The sequence below is a fragment of the Zootoca vivipara genome, chromosome 5 (genome assembly GCF_963506605.1).
Source record: "Zootoca vivipara chromosome 5, rZooViv1.1, whole genome shotgun sequence".
Classification (NCBI taxonomy): Eukaryota; Metazoa; Chordata; class Lepidosauria; order Squamata; family Lacertidae; genus Zootoca; species Zootoca vivipara.
This window is the reverse complement of record NC_083280.1, coordinates 71390833-71409226: the sequence shown is the minus strand read 5'-3', so window position 1 is coordinate 71409226 and position 18394 is coordinate 71390833. Positions and strand designations below refer to the sequence as shown.

Genomic DNA, 18394 nt, shown 5'->3' with positions numbered 1-18394 from the left:
GCTGTGCCCCTGCAGCAACGGCAGACGACACACGACGGCATAGCAATGTCAAGCGAAAGCCCTAAAATTAGAGTGTGGTGGGCAGGTGTTCCGATGCAGCTCAACCGGAGAAGGAGGGTCTCTATGATGAGCTCAGCGTTTAAGTACTGGTCCATCTGACTCTTTGATTGGCAAGCCCTCAGCCCAATTGCACCCCATCAGATGGACCACCAATAGGGTGTTGTGGCTGCTCCAATTGTCCCGCCCCAACACCTAGACCTAGTCTGCTGGGACCCACAGGAACACGTGCCCTCTCTTGCAGGGAGGACCCGATTTACATGATATCTGTACTCTGGCAAACCTAACTGAGAAGATTTGAACCATTAGTCTGAAGTTACATCCCACACGCACATTGTTCTCCAGAATTGCAGTTTGGTTTCCTTGCTGACATGAGGAACATGCTTCACATGTGTGAAATGCCTGAGCCAAAGGGATCCAGACATATCAGCAATGAAGCCACAACACAAAGAAAGGAGCTGCAAAAAAAGATTCAGGACAAATCAACTGACTGAAAGCACTTGATTGAGTGAACTATCCAAAGTTCTTTAGATCCGAAATTGGTCCGAAAACAGCAGACCTGTCTGGAAAGAGCAGACCCGGGAGGAGGATGCTTGACTTCCACAGATGCAATGAAAATCAAAACAAACCCACCGACATAATCGCCCTGATGTGAGATGGGTGGGTGGGTAACACAAGTCCTGCCCCTCTGCTTTATAGTCACTTTCCTGCAGCTATAAATGACTGCAGTGAGTGCCACTTCAAAGAGAAGCTGATGAAAGGCACTTGAGGGACCTGTGGGGCTTTGGAGGAGGTGGGAGCCTGGAATCCAATCCCACCCAGGAGTTTTGCATAAATAAATAAATCATCGGCAGAGAAAGGGAGAGCAGAGGAGGTTGCTTTGGGAAGCCGTGCAGCCAGCATATCTGAGACAGAGAGAGGAGAGGAGAGGAGAGGAGAGGAGAGGGGAGAGTGTGTGTATGTGTGTCATATTACAGAGAAGTCAGGAACAGCCACAGTACAACTCCCAATCATTTGAGAATTACCTCTCTCTAATGGGGACCTCCATGCACAATCTGTTGCCTGCTCTGCTAAGGAACTGAAAACTTATCAAACAAAGAGGGAGGGAAGAAAAACAGAGACAACAAACAAGGCTGAAAGACAAACAACAACAACAACAACAACAACAACAGCCCTGATCAGATTGTTTCCCCTCCCCTCCCCCCAAAAAACTCCAAAACTTTTCTGGAGTTTGATTTTTCCCCTTGGAAGGGGAAAGTTCGTTTCCCTTCTTCTCCTTTTGATCCCTTTACATTTTTGTTTGGTTTTGTTAGCTGTCTTTTTTTCCTTCTTCTTACTTCAGTGGCATTTGGGATTCCCTTGGACGGTGCTCTTTTCATGCGTTCTGGATTGTACTTCTGAGAGGAAGATTGCAGCTTTATTTATACTATATTTATTTATTTATTGCCTCTCAGGCCAGGGAAGGAATGGTGGTGGAGGAGAAGGGCTGGAAGGGGGCTGCTCCTGGTGCCTTGGAGAGCGGCTGCCTCACACATCCCAGGACAGGAGATGGGGAAAGATGCTGTAAGATACCTCTTCTGCTGAGCTCTGGGCTGCCTGGAGTATCTTTACTTTCTTTGGTGCTGAGCCTCCTGCTGTACTTCAGGACGTCGGACCTGCAATCCAGGGTTTCAGATTTGGAGGCAGACAGATCCACTCCGCTGCCTGCCTGCCTCTCCGCAGACCAAATGGAGACAGCTATTTTGGGAAGAGTTGACCAACTGCTTGCTGAGGTCGGTGCTCTTTCATTTTCACAAATATGTTTAAAACCCTCTGTCCTAGTCTTCTTCCTGCAAAATCCAAGCTTCAGTTGTTTAGGCAAATGATACACCAGAGCCTCTGCTGTTGCCAAGCGCTGTGAAACGTCTCTGATTCTTTCTCTGGGGCTTGGGATTTCACTTCTGTTTGACAGCCCACGAGTTCTCTGAGCCTTCCTTGGCAGTTTTAAATTATATCAGCTTTCCTCCCACTTATTCTTATCCCCAGCAGAAATAGATGAGTAGGTAGGTTGACAAGCAAACCAGATAAATAACTAGCATAGAGTTAACATCACCTGTTTAATCTATGCAGCTTGAGTCTATAGGTGGGAGCGTGAGTTCACTGGGACTTTTGCCCGAGGAATGCAGTCCTGAAGTGACAGCCAGATCCTATGCATCTTTACTTCAAAGTATGTACCCCTGGATTCAATAAAGCTTTCTTCCATATAAGTATACATGGGATTGCAGACTTACATCTGGTAACTGGAAGCTTGTGGACTGATACGGCAAAGCTGAAACCAATCGGAAGCTGCACATGGGGGAGCATGCATTGAAGCTCACTAAAGTAGCTAAACATGCAGAGTCTATAATCAGTTAGAAGGGAAAGAGGATCAGGGAAAGGTTAAGAGGCATCTTGATTCCTCATTGCTTGTTGGAAGGCTTTCAGAATAACCTGCTCTCCATTTCAACCCAGGTTGCTTTCTTTTCTTTTTTAAAACAGATTTTGCTTTGCAGCAGGGTAGGGTGGGAACATGATTGCAAAAAGCAATATACTGGCAAGGCAGTGCTCAGAAGTAAATCTAACTCTGCTAAGAATCTCATAGGTGGAGGGGGAGGAGAATAACAATGAAATCAGAGAGGATCTGTTTACTGACTCTTGGCGGGGTGGGGGGCAACTGCATAAACAAGTGCTGTTAGGAGGAGTTGGCAAGACCACACAGAGAAATAAGATCTTGAAGCTCGGAAGCAGACTACTCCAGTCCAGTCACATGAGAATTCCCACTGCTCTGCTCCAGTGTGCCAATCTCTGTGGCCCCTTCACTCTTTCTGCCAGGTGTGGCCAATGGCCATGTTGCATCTCTTTTACATCATTAATTACATGTGTGTTTGAAGCAGCATTCTACACTCCCAACCAGCAGTGGCTCCTTTGGACCTTATCCCAAGGTCTTTCCAAGTCTTGCTGCCTGAGATCATGTTAACTGAAGATGCCAGGCTTTGAATCTAGGACCTCCTGAATGCACTCTGCCACTGATCTGCAGCTGTTCCCCTATGCTTTCCATGTTTAATATTAAACATCTCACAGATACGAATGCGTTTTAGACTCACAGCCATTCCATAAGCATTTCTCCCAGTTCACAGGTGGTGCAGATGAGTCACAGAGCATATTCCAAGTTTCAGAGTAGCCAGGGCGGGAAGACAACTCTCCAGAATCTCAATCCAATGCCTTGACTGGAAACTACCGGTAGCTTCTTTATCCTTGCCATGCAGAGCTCCCCCCCCCCCAAGCCGGAACTAAGTTCTGGCACCTCTCAGGTGAGCGCCATTGCCATTATAAGAGAACAGGGGAGGCATTCATGGTCAGTTCTGGCACCTCTTTTCTAGAAAAATACCACTGTTGCCATGTTTTGTACAATCTGTTATATGTAAGCCCCAAATAATATGTTGATGCTTGCTTGTGGGATGAGATTAACTTAAACAATGAAAGATTGCCTCTCAACTAATTATTGTTATTTCCTCTTCTCTAAAAACAGCTATGTTCTTCCTTAATTAATTTCATGTCCTTAGGAAGAACAAACAGATGGTAGATTTTGAAGGGGGATACATGAGAGAAGCATAGAGACACACAGAGGCAGCAGTCCTGTCTGTGGAAGACTGGCTGCACTCCAGCATAAGGAGATAATTCGCTATGAGAGAGTGCCTGAAACCTGGTCTACATGTGCAGCAGAATAAGATGGTAGAGTTCTGAGGGGATGGGATGGACGGTACCACTTTGGATTAAGGGTTGAGCCAAAATTTATCAAAAGACTTTGGGGGGGGGCGGCCGGGGGGTGGGGACTGACCCTTGAGATTTTTCTTTCTACACCTAGCTACCCGGTATAAATCGAAGGCCACTTTGCAGCATTTTATTCAAATATTCTGCTGTACATCTCTCCCCACCCCCCTTCCGCTGTATGCCCTGGAATGGCACAATGTTCAGTGCATCAAAGAGGATGCAAAATGATGACCAGGCTGCCTACACAGTTGGTGTTTCTGTCCTTTGCGGCAGATAAACAAACAAACCCTTTGTGGGGCGCTGAGGGGGAGGAGAAAAGAAGCTGCTAAAGGTAAGGCCCATCCCTGAGAAAACATTGGAGTTTTTTTCTGCTCTTGCAGAAAATTGGTGAAATGGTTCCCTCCATTTTTCTGCCCACAAGCAACGTGGTGACAACTCTTAGGCAGAGCTCTGTTTCAGACTATATGTGGAAGGACACCACTTTTGAAAACACTTGCATATGTATTTTAAAATCCCTATAAGTAGGAAATTGGTGCCACAAGGGTTGAACTGAGCTAGAACTGCTATCCTGTTGTTTGTTTGTTTGTTTGTTATCTGAAGTAGTGCCTCTGGAAGATTCTGCTACCACTTTTTCTGCTGCATGTGCAGAACAATCAAGGCTTCTGATAGGAGGGACTGGGGAAAATAGCACAATGAGAATTTTTGATCTAAAAATATGGGGATTTTTTACTTTTACAACCATTAATTGCTGGTTTGTGCAATTGTTTTGACAAAGCTGTGCCATTGGTAAGGGCTGTAGCTAAGTGGCAGGTAGAGCAGTTCCCAGGTTCAATCCCTGGCATCTCCAGCTAGTGCTTGGAATGTCCCTCTTTCCCCTGCTCTTCATCCATCACAATGATTGGCATTTCATTTCGCTAACATACACTGAATAACTAATGTTTGAAACCCAAACACAAAGTTTGTAATATAAATGGTGGGGCTGGTGGTGCGTGTGGTAAAAAAAGTCTCATTCTAGACAGTACTGCACAGATATTACTACCGTATGCTTAACAACCATAGATACACATTTCCTCCTGACCAAATAATAGAAATTATGTTCCCTAGACCAGCAGTTTGTTTTGTTTTTGAAATTTCTATTGGTTTATCTTTCTATTTCTTTATTTAGGAATTTACATACCGCCTTTCACCATAAGGTCACAGGGCGATGTAAGGTAAAAGTAAAGCTAAAGGGACCCCTGACCATTAGGTCCACTCGTGACCGACTCTGAGGTTGTGGCGCTCTTCTCACATTATTGGCTGAGGGAGCCAGCGTACAGCTTCCAGGTCATGTGGCCAGCATGACAAAGCCACTTCTGGTGCACCAGAGCAGTGCACAGAAATGCCGTTTACCTTCCCACCACCCCTGTTTATCTACTTGCACTTTGACGTGTTTTCGAACTGCTAGGTTGGCGACGTACAACACATTATAAAACACATCAATAGATATTCTAAAAGCTATTAAAACAGAAATACAAGACAAGCACAGCATAAACCAAGAAAGAAAGCATAAAATTGTGAGTGACACAATCCAAAACTAACCACAGATGTTTTACACATTTCCACCTGCCTCATGAAATAGGTACGTCTTTACCTTGTTCCTAAAAAGGTTTAACTCTGAGGCAAGGTGTACTTCAGTAAGGAGATGGCTCGAACGTTTTGGAGCTGCCACTGAAAAAGCCCAACTATGGGTCCCAGCACTACTGATCTCATCCCTTTTTGGGACTACCAGGAAGGTCTCCCTACCTGATCTTTAAAAATGGAGAGAAAGTATGGGAGAAGGCATTCTATCACATACTTGAATCTCAGGCTCTTCAGGACTTTAAATGTCTGCATAAGTAAATTGAATCAGGCTCAAAAGACCATTGATAACCAGTGTAGCTGTTTTAAAATGAGAGTAATATGTGAACAGTCTGTTAAGAAAGCCCTGTGCACCTGCCATATACGTGCTGTAGGTTTCAGGGAATCTTGTAGGTTATTCTAAGGACCATTCTCAGTAGACTTGGGACACCAGTGTGACCTGTTTAGCTTCACTGTTGTCTCAGGCAATCTGACAAAGTGTAAAAGAAAAATACCCTCCATTTCATTTCATTTCACTTTTAATTTCTATACTGTGTTAATATATTACTATACACAAGGTGGTTTACAAGCTGAAGAAACAACCATTTTTGCTGTGAATTGCAGAAGAAAATCAATAATGGTGGTTAAGCTTCCTTTGTCTGCCATTAGTGAAAGACCCATGATAATCTCACAAGGAACATCATGGTTCCACAGCACATGGCTGGGAAAACCTTTTGTTGTTGGACTACAACTCCCACCATCCCTGACAACTGACTGGTCTTGCTAGTTAGGAATAATGGGAGTTGTAGTCCGACAACAGTTGGAGACCCAAGTTTGAGAAACACTAGATTAACGGAAAGAGTGTATTCTATTAGATTGATCAAGATGCAGTTGCACTTGCTTTGCTGGAGTTAACTAGAGCAAGTGAGAGGAGAATGATACACGGCAATGGGCCCTTTCTACTTTGTTCTCTGTGAGTGCCAAAGGAAAGATTGACAAGCAAGTATGGAGGAGAGAGGCATGAGGGAGTTGCTGGGGAAAGATAAAGTGGAAAAGAAATACAGACAATTATGGTAAGAGACAGGGAGAGGAATGGAGAAAGCAAGGATAAGAGACTATCATATAGGTTGACAAGAGAGATGGATAGCAGAATGGAACCAGGAAAGAAAACAGTATAGAATGACTCGCCCCCCCAAGCAGAGCATTAAGTCCCTACTCTTTTTCACGTTGTCAGTACTTCTACCGTCACATTCTCATGAACAAGTTACAGTGGCTCCTAATGAGTTTTACAGCTGCAAGGTTCACATCATTCAACAACAACACAGAATAAAGCACAGTGTGGTTTTTAAGGGAGGCAGAGGGAAGCAAATGCACTGAATTAATGAAGCAGCTCAGCTTTAACTTGGTTTCTTTCCTCCTTATTTTGCAAGCACGGGGCCTTTTAGAAAGTTAAGCACACTTGGGCTTCCTTGATCTCAGCAGAAAAGTAAAGCATTTGCTTAACAGTCAATAAATCTGGTGGCTGATCCAGTCTTATCTTCAGCTGAGTTCCATAGCAGTAAATGCAAAGGACATTGTCCTTTTCAAGCCATGTGAATGGATTTCTGTACTTCATATACTGTGTCTATATGGGACTTTGATGCATCCTTATTCAATGATGAATGCCCATAGTAAAAGTAGGTGGAAAGAATGTGCTCCTGTAACTCTAAAACCAGGGTCACCCAATAGATGGAAGACAGTCAATAGAAAGTATTTCTTCACATGAAGCCTAATTAGCTAATGGCATTTCCTGTTGGTACTGCACACTATGTGGCAATGTCCATCAACTTAGATGCTTTCAAAATGAGAATAGACAAATTAATGGAGAAGAGGCCGTTCAGTGGCTATTAGCCAGAAAAGCTAAATGAAACATCATTATTCAGAGGCAGTACACCACTGGTGGGGGCATAAGCTGGGAAGGGATATCATTATCATTATCATTATCATTGCAGTAGTCCAAGTGGGCGATAAGTAGAACATGCACCACTCTGGCGAGATAGTTCGCGGGCAGGTAAGGTCTCAGCCTGCGTACCAGATGGAGCTGGTAGACAGCTGTCCTGGACACAGAATTAACCTGCACCTCCATGGACAGCTGTGAGTCCAAAATGACTCCCAGGCTGTGCACCTGGTCCTTCAGGGGCACAGTTACCCCATTCAGGATCAGGGAGTCCCCCACACCCACCCCGCCCCCTGCCCCCCCAAAACAGTACTTCTGTCTTGTCAGGATTCAACCTCAATCTGTTAACCACCATCCATCCTCCAACTGGCTCCAGGCACTCACACAGGACATTCACCGCCTTCACTCTCCCAGCGGCTTCATACAGATATTAAAAAGCATGGGGGAGAGGACGGAATCCTGAGGCACCCCACAAGTGAGAGCCCAGGGGTCTGAACACTCACCCCCCACCACCACTTTCTGGACACGGCCCTGGAGAAAGGAGCGGAACCATTGTATAACAGTACCCCCAGCTCCCAGCCCCTCTAGACGGTCCAGAAGGGTGTTATGGTCGATGGTTTCAAAGGCCGCTGAGAGATCCAGCAGACAACTGTTTGTTTAGAGGACGTGGTAACTGCTCTACTCCCAGCAAGGTTAGATGGTTCTGCAGGGGATGACATTTTGGGGAAGGAGGGCCATCACTGGGAGCTGGTTTGTTGGAAGTAAGATCCATTTGGTTTTGTGGGAGTTGTTTCCTGGTAAGTACTCTCCAGAGTGTGGCCTGATGCTGCAATTCCATTTCCTTTATTGGCAACAAACCTCACTGTACTCAGGGGAACTTCCGCCTGTGTAAAACACAGATAGGATCAGGCTGCATATTTGACTAAATTCAGGATGACTCAAGAACACTTAACTAAAGGCTAAAGATGGCCTGAAGTCAAGATGTATAAAGAGGTTCTTTCTGTGTCTGATGCTAAACAGCTGGGCCTGACAAGTACCCGAATGGAGCCCTGCATATGCCACTAGATTCTCTGAAGAAAGGGTGGCACATATAAAAGCATCACATAATAGTACGCTTTTCTTAAAATATGATCAATGTATGGAGGTTTTGACAGACTGGTTTCTTTGTAAAGCATTGCTTGCATCACTGTGTAAATTTGATTTTAATATTCTCAGCTGCGGAAGGACCTCCAGCCAGCCACGTATGAACCTAAGACACTGAAAGGCAGTTAAAATATGATCCGTACATATTGTCTAACACTCAGAAGAGAGGGGGGGGGAAATGAAGGACTTGTGAATGGGATGCATACTTTGAGTATGGGTATATCCAGATGCACATATCAGTTGGGACATGCTGTAGTTTTTTCCTGCTTGTTGAAGCACCTTTGACAGATATCCTGGCAAAAATGATCAGATCCTGATTTGTTCAGAAAGATTGCACTAACAAGAACTTTTGAACACCCAGAAGCTTAGCATCCAACAGCTGCATGTTAATTTGAGGCAACCACCCTTCTCGGTTGCTGTTTGTCAGCATTAATGTGTCTTCCTCTATATGTGGAGGCCCAGGGTAAGTGCCCTTAAATGCTCCCCCCCCCCCCCGGTTCTGTTCCTTACGTACTGCCAGTGATAGTGAGCAGCAAGCAATGGCATGAGGTTTTCCGCCAACTGTGTTTCCCTGACAAATGTGTTTGCAGACTGAGAATGATGTAGATGGGCCAGAGAGTACCCTGGCTGCAAGGCGAAATTCTTCAGCATTTATGGGACAAAAAACAAAACAGTGACATTTTAGGCATACACAAAAATTTCAAAGAGAAAAAGCAACTTTCTCCCATAGCAGGTCACACTAGTGGCTCTGACTTCTAAAAGTTGACTTTATTATCACTTTGCATCTGTGCTTGTTGGACAAAGGCAACCTGGGCATGTATAAGTCATCCAATAATCCATTTGTTGTTTTTAGAGTTGTTGGATAAGTTGTTGGAGCTGCATAGTGGGAGGGGCAATAGAACATTGTTCTCAGTTATGAATAGAGACCTAACTTTATGCTGAAAGAAATACACACTATACCACTACATTTGTGCTTTGGATTTAAAATTGATCATCTTGTAGAATACAGAAGACAGTGGTCTCAAGAGATGATTTTAGTTCTTTAATGATCCAGTAGCCTGTAATGGTCTCATCTCTGCTCTGATATATATTCTCAACTATGACCTTCCTTCTGCTCCCTCAAAAGACTCAACTCTTTATCCCTTTCTGCACTATATACTTGGAGCTGCTTACCAGAATACCTGTGTGATACCACCTTACTTCCTTTAAATTCCTCCTTAAGACCTACCTTTTCTGTGAGGTCTTTGGGTCAGGCCCCTAATTCCCATGCCCTACTGCAACTAAGCCTGTAAACAAAGGCTAAGCACAGGTATTTGAAACATTCACATATTGCCCCTGCCTCCACTTCCCTCCCAGCCCTCTGCTGTTTCCCCTGTGAAACTTTGATTGTAAGCTCTCCATGATGTGCATCCGCCTTCTTGTATTCTATAAAGTGCTATGCACAGGCTACCTAAAACTAGCTTTCAAAGTTCTAGTTACAGGTAGGTAGCCAGGTTGGTCTGATGTAGTAGAAACAATTTTTTTTAAAAAAAAATCCTTCCAGTAGCACCTTAGAGACCAACTAAGTTTGTCATTGGTATGAGCTTTCGTGTGCATGCACACTTCTTCAGATACACTTTCAAAGGATAGCTTTTGTCGTTTCCATTTTGCTTGAAGGGCAATCTGAAAACTTACATACTAAATAAGTTGTTTTGATTATCACATCACCTATTTTATTTGGAGAAAGCTTCATTTTCCTTGGTGGAAACCCACATTTTTGTTGAAGATAGGGGTTTGTAGCTTTTCTCCGTGCGAATATAGGAATGGTCTTTCCATGTCTTCCAATTTACATTCCAAGATATTAAGCTTCCTGAGCCAGTTCTAACCCTATGATCAACATTCTGCAATTGTCTTCAGCAGTCTAGGGTCACTTCTGAACAGCCAGTATATTGAACATTTGTCTCAACTTACTTGCACAAAGTTTGTGGGGCAGAGAGGCAAGGTCAGCTATTTATTGAGCATTCATTCTGATGTGCTTGCAGGGATATCACACAAGGTTGTATCAAGCAGTCATTATCCTACACTTCCCAGTGCCTTTTCCTGTCACTCTCCTTATTGCAAAAAATCTGGTTTTGGGTGGAAGCTGGTTTGTTATGCAAGAGCACCAAATCAACTTTAATTGCACGACCTGAATTTACCAGTATGTGATTGAATCCTACCCCAAAATGACAGCCATCTGGTAGTGCCCTAGGTCAGAAGGTGCATATTTCCCAAGTTATTGGAATAGTATGGAAAGTGACAGTCTTTTCTGATAACAAAAAAAAAAAAACCAGAAAATGCTGCATTTCTGTCTTGAGAGCCAAAATAGGCTTCACATTTCTTCTGCCATCCTTGAGTTGCAACAATACTTGGCCACAGCCAAAAACGGAAAACAATGCCATTTTTTTCATATCCCGACTGCCCTCCCCATTTTGACTGCCATTCTCTTTGCATTTGCCATATTCTGGTGCTATAAACAGTACATCAAAGAGCTGTGTTCTAAGCCTGAAGCATTAGCTTTCACTTGTTAGAGGATGAGTTGTCACAGAGACCTTCTGACCATGCAAATCATGTCACATGGCCTCATCCCTGAACTTGCCAGAAGGAATGACATATGGTACCCTACAAGTTCCTAATAGAGCAATCTTACTGAGATGGCAAACGCCTGTGGTAAGATGCTTAAATTAACACCTGGAAGTATAAAAGGAGGCAATTAGGTCTTCAAAGACCAGGTTACATATCAAACTAAAGGATATGGATGTCCTATTTATGGCCCTAGCTGAAATTTAATACACACAGTTGAGAAGATCCAAGATACAGAATTAGAATCTCTCATTGGTTTTGAGGTAAACATCAAGGATGAAGAGTGGAACATTTCCAGAACAGAAGTTCATATGCATCCAAAGGTTTTGTTAAAGGGGAACACACACACAATTACATAGTATTTATTGGGAACTCCATAGTTTCAACTAGAAAACCTCACAGGCTGAGACCTAGCCTAGTAAGTTACTTATCTTAGATTGTTTATACTCAATCATCAAAGTCTTAAGGCACTGAAGAGACTAGGTGTGTGCAGCTTAAGACCTGTGGTTGGAAGTACATCTCTGGATTGACCAGCCCAGTATAAATACTAGTAGCCTAGTTGTTTTTTCCCATGCCAAGTTAATAAAGCAATACCAGCCTGCAGATCAGGCCCCATTCAATTAATTGAGTTCAAGCACCTGGGTTGGACAACTCACCCTTCAAGCCTAGATTTGAATATTGTTTCTTATAGCCCTAATGTGATTCTGATAATATGTAAGGTACAACTATTTGAAAATACAGATTTGTGAAGGTTCAGGGAGAAGGAATGGCATATCTATATTAGAAATTTAAATTTAAATAAATAAATAAACAAAACAAAGCCAGGTTTGTTTGTTTTTTAAATTGTATGTAAACTTTCTGAATTTGGGCTTCAAATCTATTTGAAGCCCTAAACATTTTCACTTAGAAGTAAGTCCCATTGAATTCAGTGAGACATAATTTCTAGCAGAAATATGCTAGGGATTGCAGGTTTATGGCCTGATCCGAAACATACTTGGAAGTAAGCCCTATTGAATTCAACGAGACTTTCTCCCAAGTAACTCTGCATTGGACTGTAGCCAGATTAATAAATGATCTGATAACACAGCCATTCCTTCCGAGTCTGAAGTGGTTAAGTTTGTGTGTGTTGCTGAGCATCTCAGTACAGCGCTTAGGAAATTCAGGTCACCATATACTGAGTCTTAAAAACAGATCAAGGAGGCTAAAGATAGGTTCCTATTTCTGACAGTGTTGGTTCCTCTTATCAGGTACATGGCTAAGAAAAGATGAATATGATACATGTCGGATTTGAAGCAAAGCTCCTTACTTAGTTGCAATAGTGTGCCATTGCATTGGCTGTGGCACATGAATCTGATGCAGTTTTCTAAATGTTGTAGGAAGCTGCCTTATACTGAGTCGGATCCTTGGACTGTCTAGGCCCGTATTATCTGTACTGGTTGGCACTGTATAACTTTATCTGCTAAGAGATTATTGTAATTAAACGGTATATAAATTGTCAAAATAAATAAATAATGTAGAGGAGAACTAGCAACCCTTGATGGAACAGATTACTGAGGGTTGGCATATGCATAGTGGATGCCGCTGTTAGAAATTAGTCTTCTCTATTAAAGACCATAATATTTGCAGGTAGGTACTCACCCCACCACTGCAACTGCATTCTACATTTATGGTGACAGAGGGTGAGACAGGGGTAGGGCTTAAGGAAAGTGATGTGGTGGTTGAATACTTGTAAACATTAGAGATCACATAGGATAGGGTTGTCTTGTTACATGGAGGACATTTTTGCCTGACATTCCCATGGTGGCTACTGTATTTAGAAAAGTAGGGTGTGCTCCCAAACCTAAATTGTTGTGTCTGCCACATGGAATTTTCCCTGTGAGGGTAATTGCCCCTTTCTGCAGCAATCCAGCCCCTCCGCAAGGAATCACATTTAGAAATTCTGTCAAATTTGCTCTGCCTGCTTTCAGTCAAGCGGATGTTGAGATTAAATTTGAAGGCAATTGTCTGTCTTTGATCCGAGACCAGATGTCTTTTCCTCGCTACACTTCTGAACTGAATTCCTTTCAAAAGCTGTTTTCTAACATGCACAAGTCTTGGGTTTCATTATTATTGATGTAGCTTTCCCCTCCTGCCTTCACTTTATAGAGATTACAGTTCAACATGCCAAGACATCGGGAAGCTAGAGACATCCACCAGCGATGCAACTGTCCAGCAGGTAGGAACTGCATATTGTGGTGATAGTTATGGCGGCTTTTATATAGATAGGAAGTATCATTTGAGTCTTTATGGGTAGGCAAGGAGAGGGCAACTTTGATCAAAAGCCAAAGGCAAACCCTTGAGTTCATTGAAGGTTGTGTGAAAACCAGCATTGTTTTGGAATATTAGTTTGTTCTCTGATTCTTTTCTATTTGTCTCTTATGATCTTTTATTACTGTATTTGTTTTCAAATGTTTATCCCCTGTTCCTCAACTAACAATTAAAACCAGCATTCTGGTAGTGTTCATGTTTGCAGTGTTCCAGCACCCAGTGCCGCATGGGGGTGCTGCGATCCACACACGGCACCACAGCAAGCTGCCCACAGAGTCCGCCTGGCGGACGCAAGCCCCATGCTGCCGTTTCGGGCAGTGTGGGGCACCAAGCCACTGTGTCAGTCCCAGGAGAGAGGCGTGGCTCGGGCTCGCTGTAGGCCAGGCCCCGCCGTAAGTGCCACCCCCCTGCGGTATGCCATTGTGTCACCCCCCTCAAGGATGACACCCGGGTCAGACCGCACCCCCCGCACCTCCCTTCCTACGCCCCTGGCAGTGTTCTCATCTCTTCAAACCCTATCTCTGTTAGTACCACAGACTGATGTACTGTGATGTCATAATCTCTTGGGAAGGCAAATAAGTCACAGCCATTCTAATTTGCATTGATTTAGCTACTCTGATGACGAAAAAACTGGTTAGTAATAGGCAAGGGCGTACCCACCGCGGGGCAGGGAGGGGCCGCTGCCCTACTCTAGAGGCAGGGCCGGTCGGGCAGCTGCGGGCAAGAGTGGCGCTGCCGGCGGGGCTGGTGGGCAGAGGCGGAGGACAGCCCAGCGGAGCGCGAGTTCGGCGCCCGCAGCAGTCTCTTGCGCCCGAGCCGTGCGGAGTCCACACAGCCGCGCTGTGTGGGAGGGGGCAAGGGCTGACGCTCCCGACGTTTGGGAGACCTTTGCGCATGCGCAAAGCGGGGCGCATGCGCACAGCGCGGCTGTGGACTCCGGCGGCCGCCGTGCAGGGCGCATGCGCACAGCGCGGCTGTGCTCAAAGGTCTCCCGAACGTCGGGAGTCGTTCAGCGCCTGCCAGACCGCTGCAGCAACGGAGCCTCGGATAGCTTCGCGGAGGCCGGGGCTTTGCTCCAGACCTCCGCGGAGGCCCCGATCCAAGCCTGGTTCCCTTCTCTCCCCCCCCAGCCCACCCCCAGACTTCCCTCTTCTCCTCTAGGCGGCCGCTGGTTTTCTCCCCTTCGCCGCCGTCGCTTCAGGTTTATTTTGATTTCACCTGGGCTCTGTAGCCCCGCCCACATTCCCACTTTGTGGCCCCTCCCCTCCCGTGCCTTGGCCCCGCCCCTTGCCCCCCCCTAGTTTTGATCCTGGGTACGCCCCTGGTAATAGGCCAAGGCATCTGAATGTTTAGAGTGTCTGAGGACTTACAAACTTTGAATTCTAAGGGCATCAAGCAACATTTGTTTAATTATATTATTTAAGGGACTGAGGGAAAATTTATTTGGTCCACATTTTAAAGCAAACTGACCTAATTCACAGTTCTGGACTTCTATAGAGATTGGACCTTAGTTAGCAATTGAGTTGTGTATTTCTCTGGATTTTGTGATGCGCTATCAGTTCAAACATGCGCATTTTAGAGGGGAATCCATAAAAATTGCACAAAATGCATATTTATGGGGAAAGTACATACAAAAATGTGTGCAGTTTTGATGTAAAGTTTTCATATGGTTAAAAAAAACTTCACATAAAGTTTTTTAAGATTGAATGTATGCAAAACTGAGTGTTCATCTACGTACTGTAGTTCCATTCATCCCTATTTTATATAAACATTGCCTACAAACCATGTTTGTTCAAGATGCTGGAGTAGTTCCAGTTATTTTTATTATTATTAAATAATTAAATAAATAATAAAAACAAAACACACTGGTAGAAATATCTAGACATTTTTCAAATATATAAGTGCTTGAAAAGGCAAACCAACCTGTGTTTGAACGGCATTTTGGATTGGCCATCTTGATCGGGGTTTGCATTGGACCCATATACCACCTCTACCACTCCCTGCCATTCTCTCTTCTCCAATGGAAAAAAAACATTCCTTTGGGGGAAAAGGAGGAGAGTAGCAGGTCGTGGAATGGTTGCATCTACATAGGAAAGTCTCTCCCATCTTCAGCAAATGACACATGGGATATCTTTTCCTACTGGGCATCATGGGGTTTGACTGTATATTGCTTATTATTATTGCTTATTATTAGCTACAAATGATGTGTGTGGTTTCATTTTCTCCCAGAAATTGTTATGCTTAAAACCAATCCCTATGATCACCAACTGGAAAAAGTGTTCCACATGTCAGTCCCTCTGCTGTCAACTATCCATCCATCTTCCCTAAGCCAAGGCTTTTTCCTTGGGAAAGGAGGAGAAGTAGCTGTGAAGGGGATTGACTGTACCAGGGGTTTTGAATGTTCATCCCAAAAGCCCTTTGATGAGAATGAACATTTGAAAATCTTCATTTTTCAAGGAAATCAGGAGGGGGAGAGCAAGGCTTTTGTAGAGACTTGCTTATGAAATGTTTTAATAAAACATATTTTAATGAGTGAGACTGCTAGCTGAGGACATTGAGACTGTTTGAATCAAAGTAATGTATACCTTTGGAATGTAAGCACAATTTTAGAAGGATTCAGTATGTTAAGGCAATGATTTAGAATGACATCCTTTGGCTACTCCTGCTTTTGATAATAATGATGATGATGTCAGGGCTGCAAGGTGACCAATGCCAGCAATATAAAATGTGGCTGTTAAAGCCAACATATTTAGTATCAATGTGCTTTTTCTAATTTATACAACACTGGACACAGCTGTAGAAAAGCTATGAACACTGCAGTCCTATTCAAAATGTAACATCATGCATTTTTATAATTTCTAATAGTACAATCCTACACATGTCTACTCAGAAGTAAGCACCATGGAATTCACTGGGCTAGTGGGAATTATGAATGGCCAAGAGGAACTGTTGATAATCACTCTCACATGTGGTAAATGTAGAAAGTAGTGGAATTATACTAGTGAATTTCTGCAGTTGTCAGAGTACAGTTGTCAGAGTACAGTTGTCATCAAAAATTTGCTTAAAGCAAAATTCAAAGCAGTTTTGACGGTGCTTTCTCAAGTGAAACATCTGAGGAATTTGAAGGGAAGCTAGAAGAGTTTCAATGATACAAGCAACATTTGTTAAGTTAATTTTACACATGCCTATGTAACAATGATTCAGCAAGTGTGTGTGTGTGTGTGTGTGTGTGTGTGTGTGTGTGTACCTGTACCTGTACCTGTACCTGTACCTGTACCTGTACCTGTACATGTACAAGACTTGTATAGCAGAGATGGGGAATTGATGACTCATAGTTCTTATCCAGCTTGTCTGTTCTGTGGACAACAGTCCTGCTACCATATAGTGGCAAAACCACTGAATGAAGTGTCTCTTCTGTCCTGTAGCTGCTGCTATTGAAAGCAGATCAGAGCACTCCAAAAACAGGGAACAGCACTCTCCTCTGCTCTGATGTTTCCTGAGTGCACCTTTGGGAAACAGAGCAGGTAGGAGTGCAGTTTTTTGTTCCCAAAATACTTTGACCTGCTTTTGTGGGTTGGGGGCAGACAGGTGACATTGAGCTGGGCAATTTAAATCCATCCACACAATCCAAAACCACAGCAAAAATGGAAATTGCATCCACTCTGTTCTGTTAATAGTGGATAGCATGATATTCCTTTCCATCACAGTGCTGGGTTAGATAGAGACATCTACATCAAGCCCAGCACCAATGGGGAGGAAAGTACTCACCCTCTTCTATGGATCTAAAGGATCTACTGAAAAGGTGGAGGTGCTCTATGCATGTCTATGTGGATCAAACCCTCCAACACTCCTCAGATGAAAATAGGAACATTCTATTCCAAATCAGTGTGCTCCCCCCACCCCATCCCCCCTATATATGCACACTGCTGATGAAATACGGGGAAAGGGTGAAGCTGGCTGAGTGGCCCAATGGCTGTTACCAAGAGGAGTATGTAACAATACTATACCAGCAAATGTCTTTGTTATATGCAGGACCGTTAGATGCTATATGTTGAAACTGTGAGGCTTCCATCAGCCCACCTTGGGTGCCAGAGGAGGCACCTGCACCAGATGTTTGCAAGGCGGTTCTTCTACTCCAGCAAAGTAGTCTCTATGGTCAGTGGCTATGACTGCTGAAGGGTCCTTGTGTGACTGCAGGAGCCCCTGCTGCCACCATTACCCTGCCCGTGGCTCCTGCTGTACCACAATGAGGGGCCAGGTTGCCTCCTCTTCCCCCTGCCCCTGCCCCCACCCTTCCCTGCCCCTGCTCCCTTTCCCTGCTTGCAGAAGTCCTGGCATTTTCAGGACAGTTGAAATATATGGTGCATGTATGTGATTGCTGATGTTTGTGTAGTGGCCAGAAACACTTGGGAGGAACTGGCATCCATCCCCCAGAGGGGTCACTGGAGGACAAAGAGACCATTGAGCCAAAAAAAGTTATCCAACCATGCTTTATGTTGTTGTTGTTTAGCCGTTTAGTCGTGTCCGACTCTTCGTGACCCCATGGACCAGAGCACGCCAGGCACTCCTGTCTTCCACTGCCTCCCGCAGTTTGGTCAAACTCATGTTCGTAGCTTCGAGAACACTGTCCAACCATCTTGTCCTCTGCCGTCCCCTTCTCCTAGTGCCCTCAATCTTTCCCAACATCAGGGTCTTTTCCAGGGAGTCTTCTCTTCTCATGAGGTGGCCAAAATATTGTAGCCTCAGCTTCAGGATCTGTCCTTCCAGTGAGCACTCAGGGCTGATTTCCTTCAGAATAGATAGGTTTGATCTTCTTGCAGTCCATGGGACTCTCAAGAGTCTCCTCACAAAAAAGGTTATCCAACCATGCTTTATATGGATGCATATAAGCATTTATTTATGTATTTATTTACTTACATTCAGATCCGGATTGGTCCATCAGTATAGTGACAGTCCTAACTTAAG

The 18394-nt window shown here is 44.2% G+C and overlaps 1 protein-coding gene across 1 annotated transcript in view; it reads left to right on the top strand.

Annotated features, from left to right (window-relative positions):
* The first annotated feature begins 821 nt into the window (after positions 1 to 821).
* Positions 822 to 18394, top strand: part of LOC132591161 (collagen alpha-1(XIII) chain-like) — a 57561-nt gene continuing 39988 nt past the window's right edge. The window contains exons 1-2 of the mRNA XM_060274931.1: positions 822 to 1829; positions 13268 to 13337. Coding sequence (XP_060130914.1) covers positions 1524 to 1829; positions 13268 to 13337 — 376 coding nt within the window. The 5' untranslated portion in view covers positions 822 to 1523. The remainder of the gene's footprint in view (positions 1830 to 13267; positions 13338 to 18394) is intronic.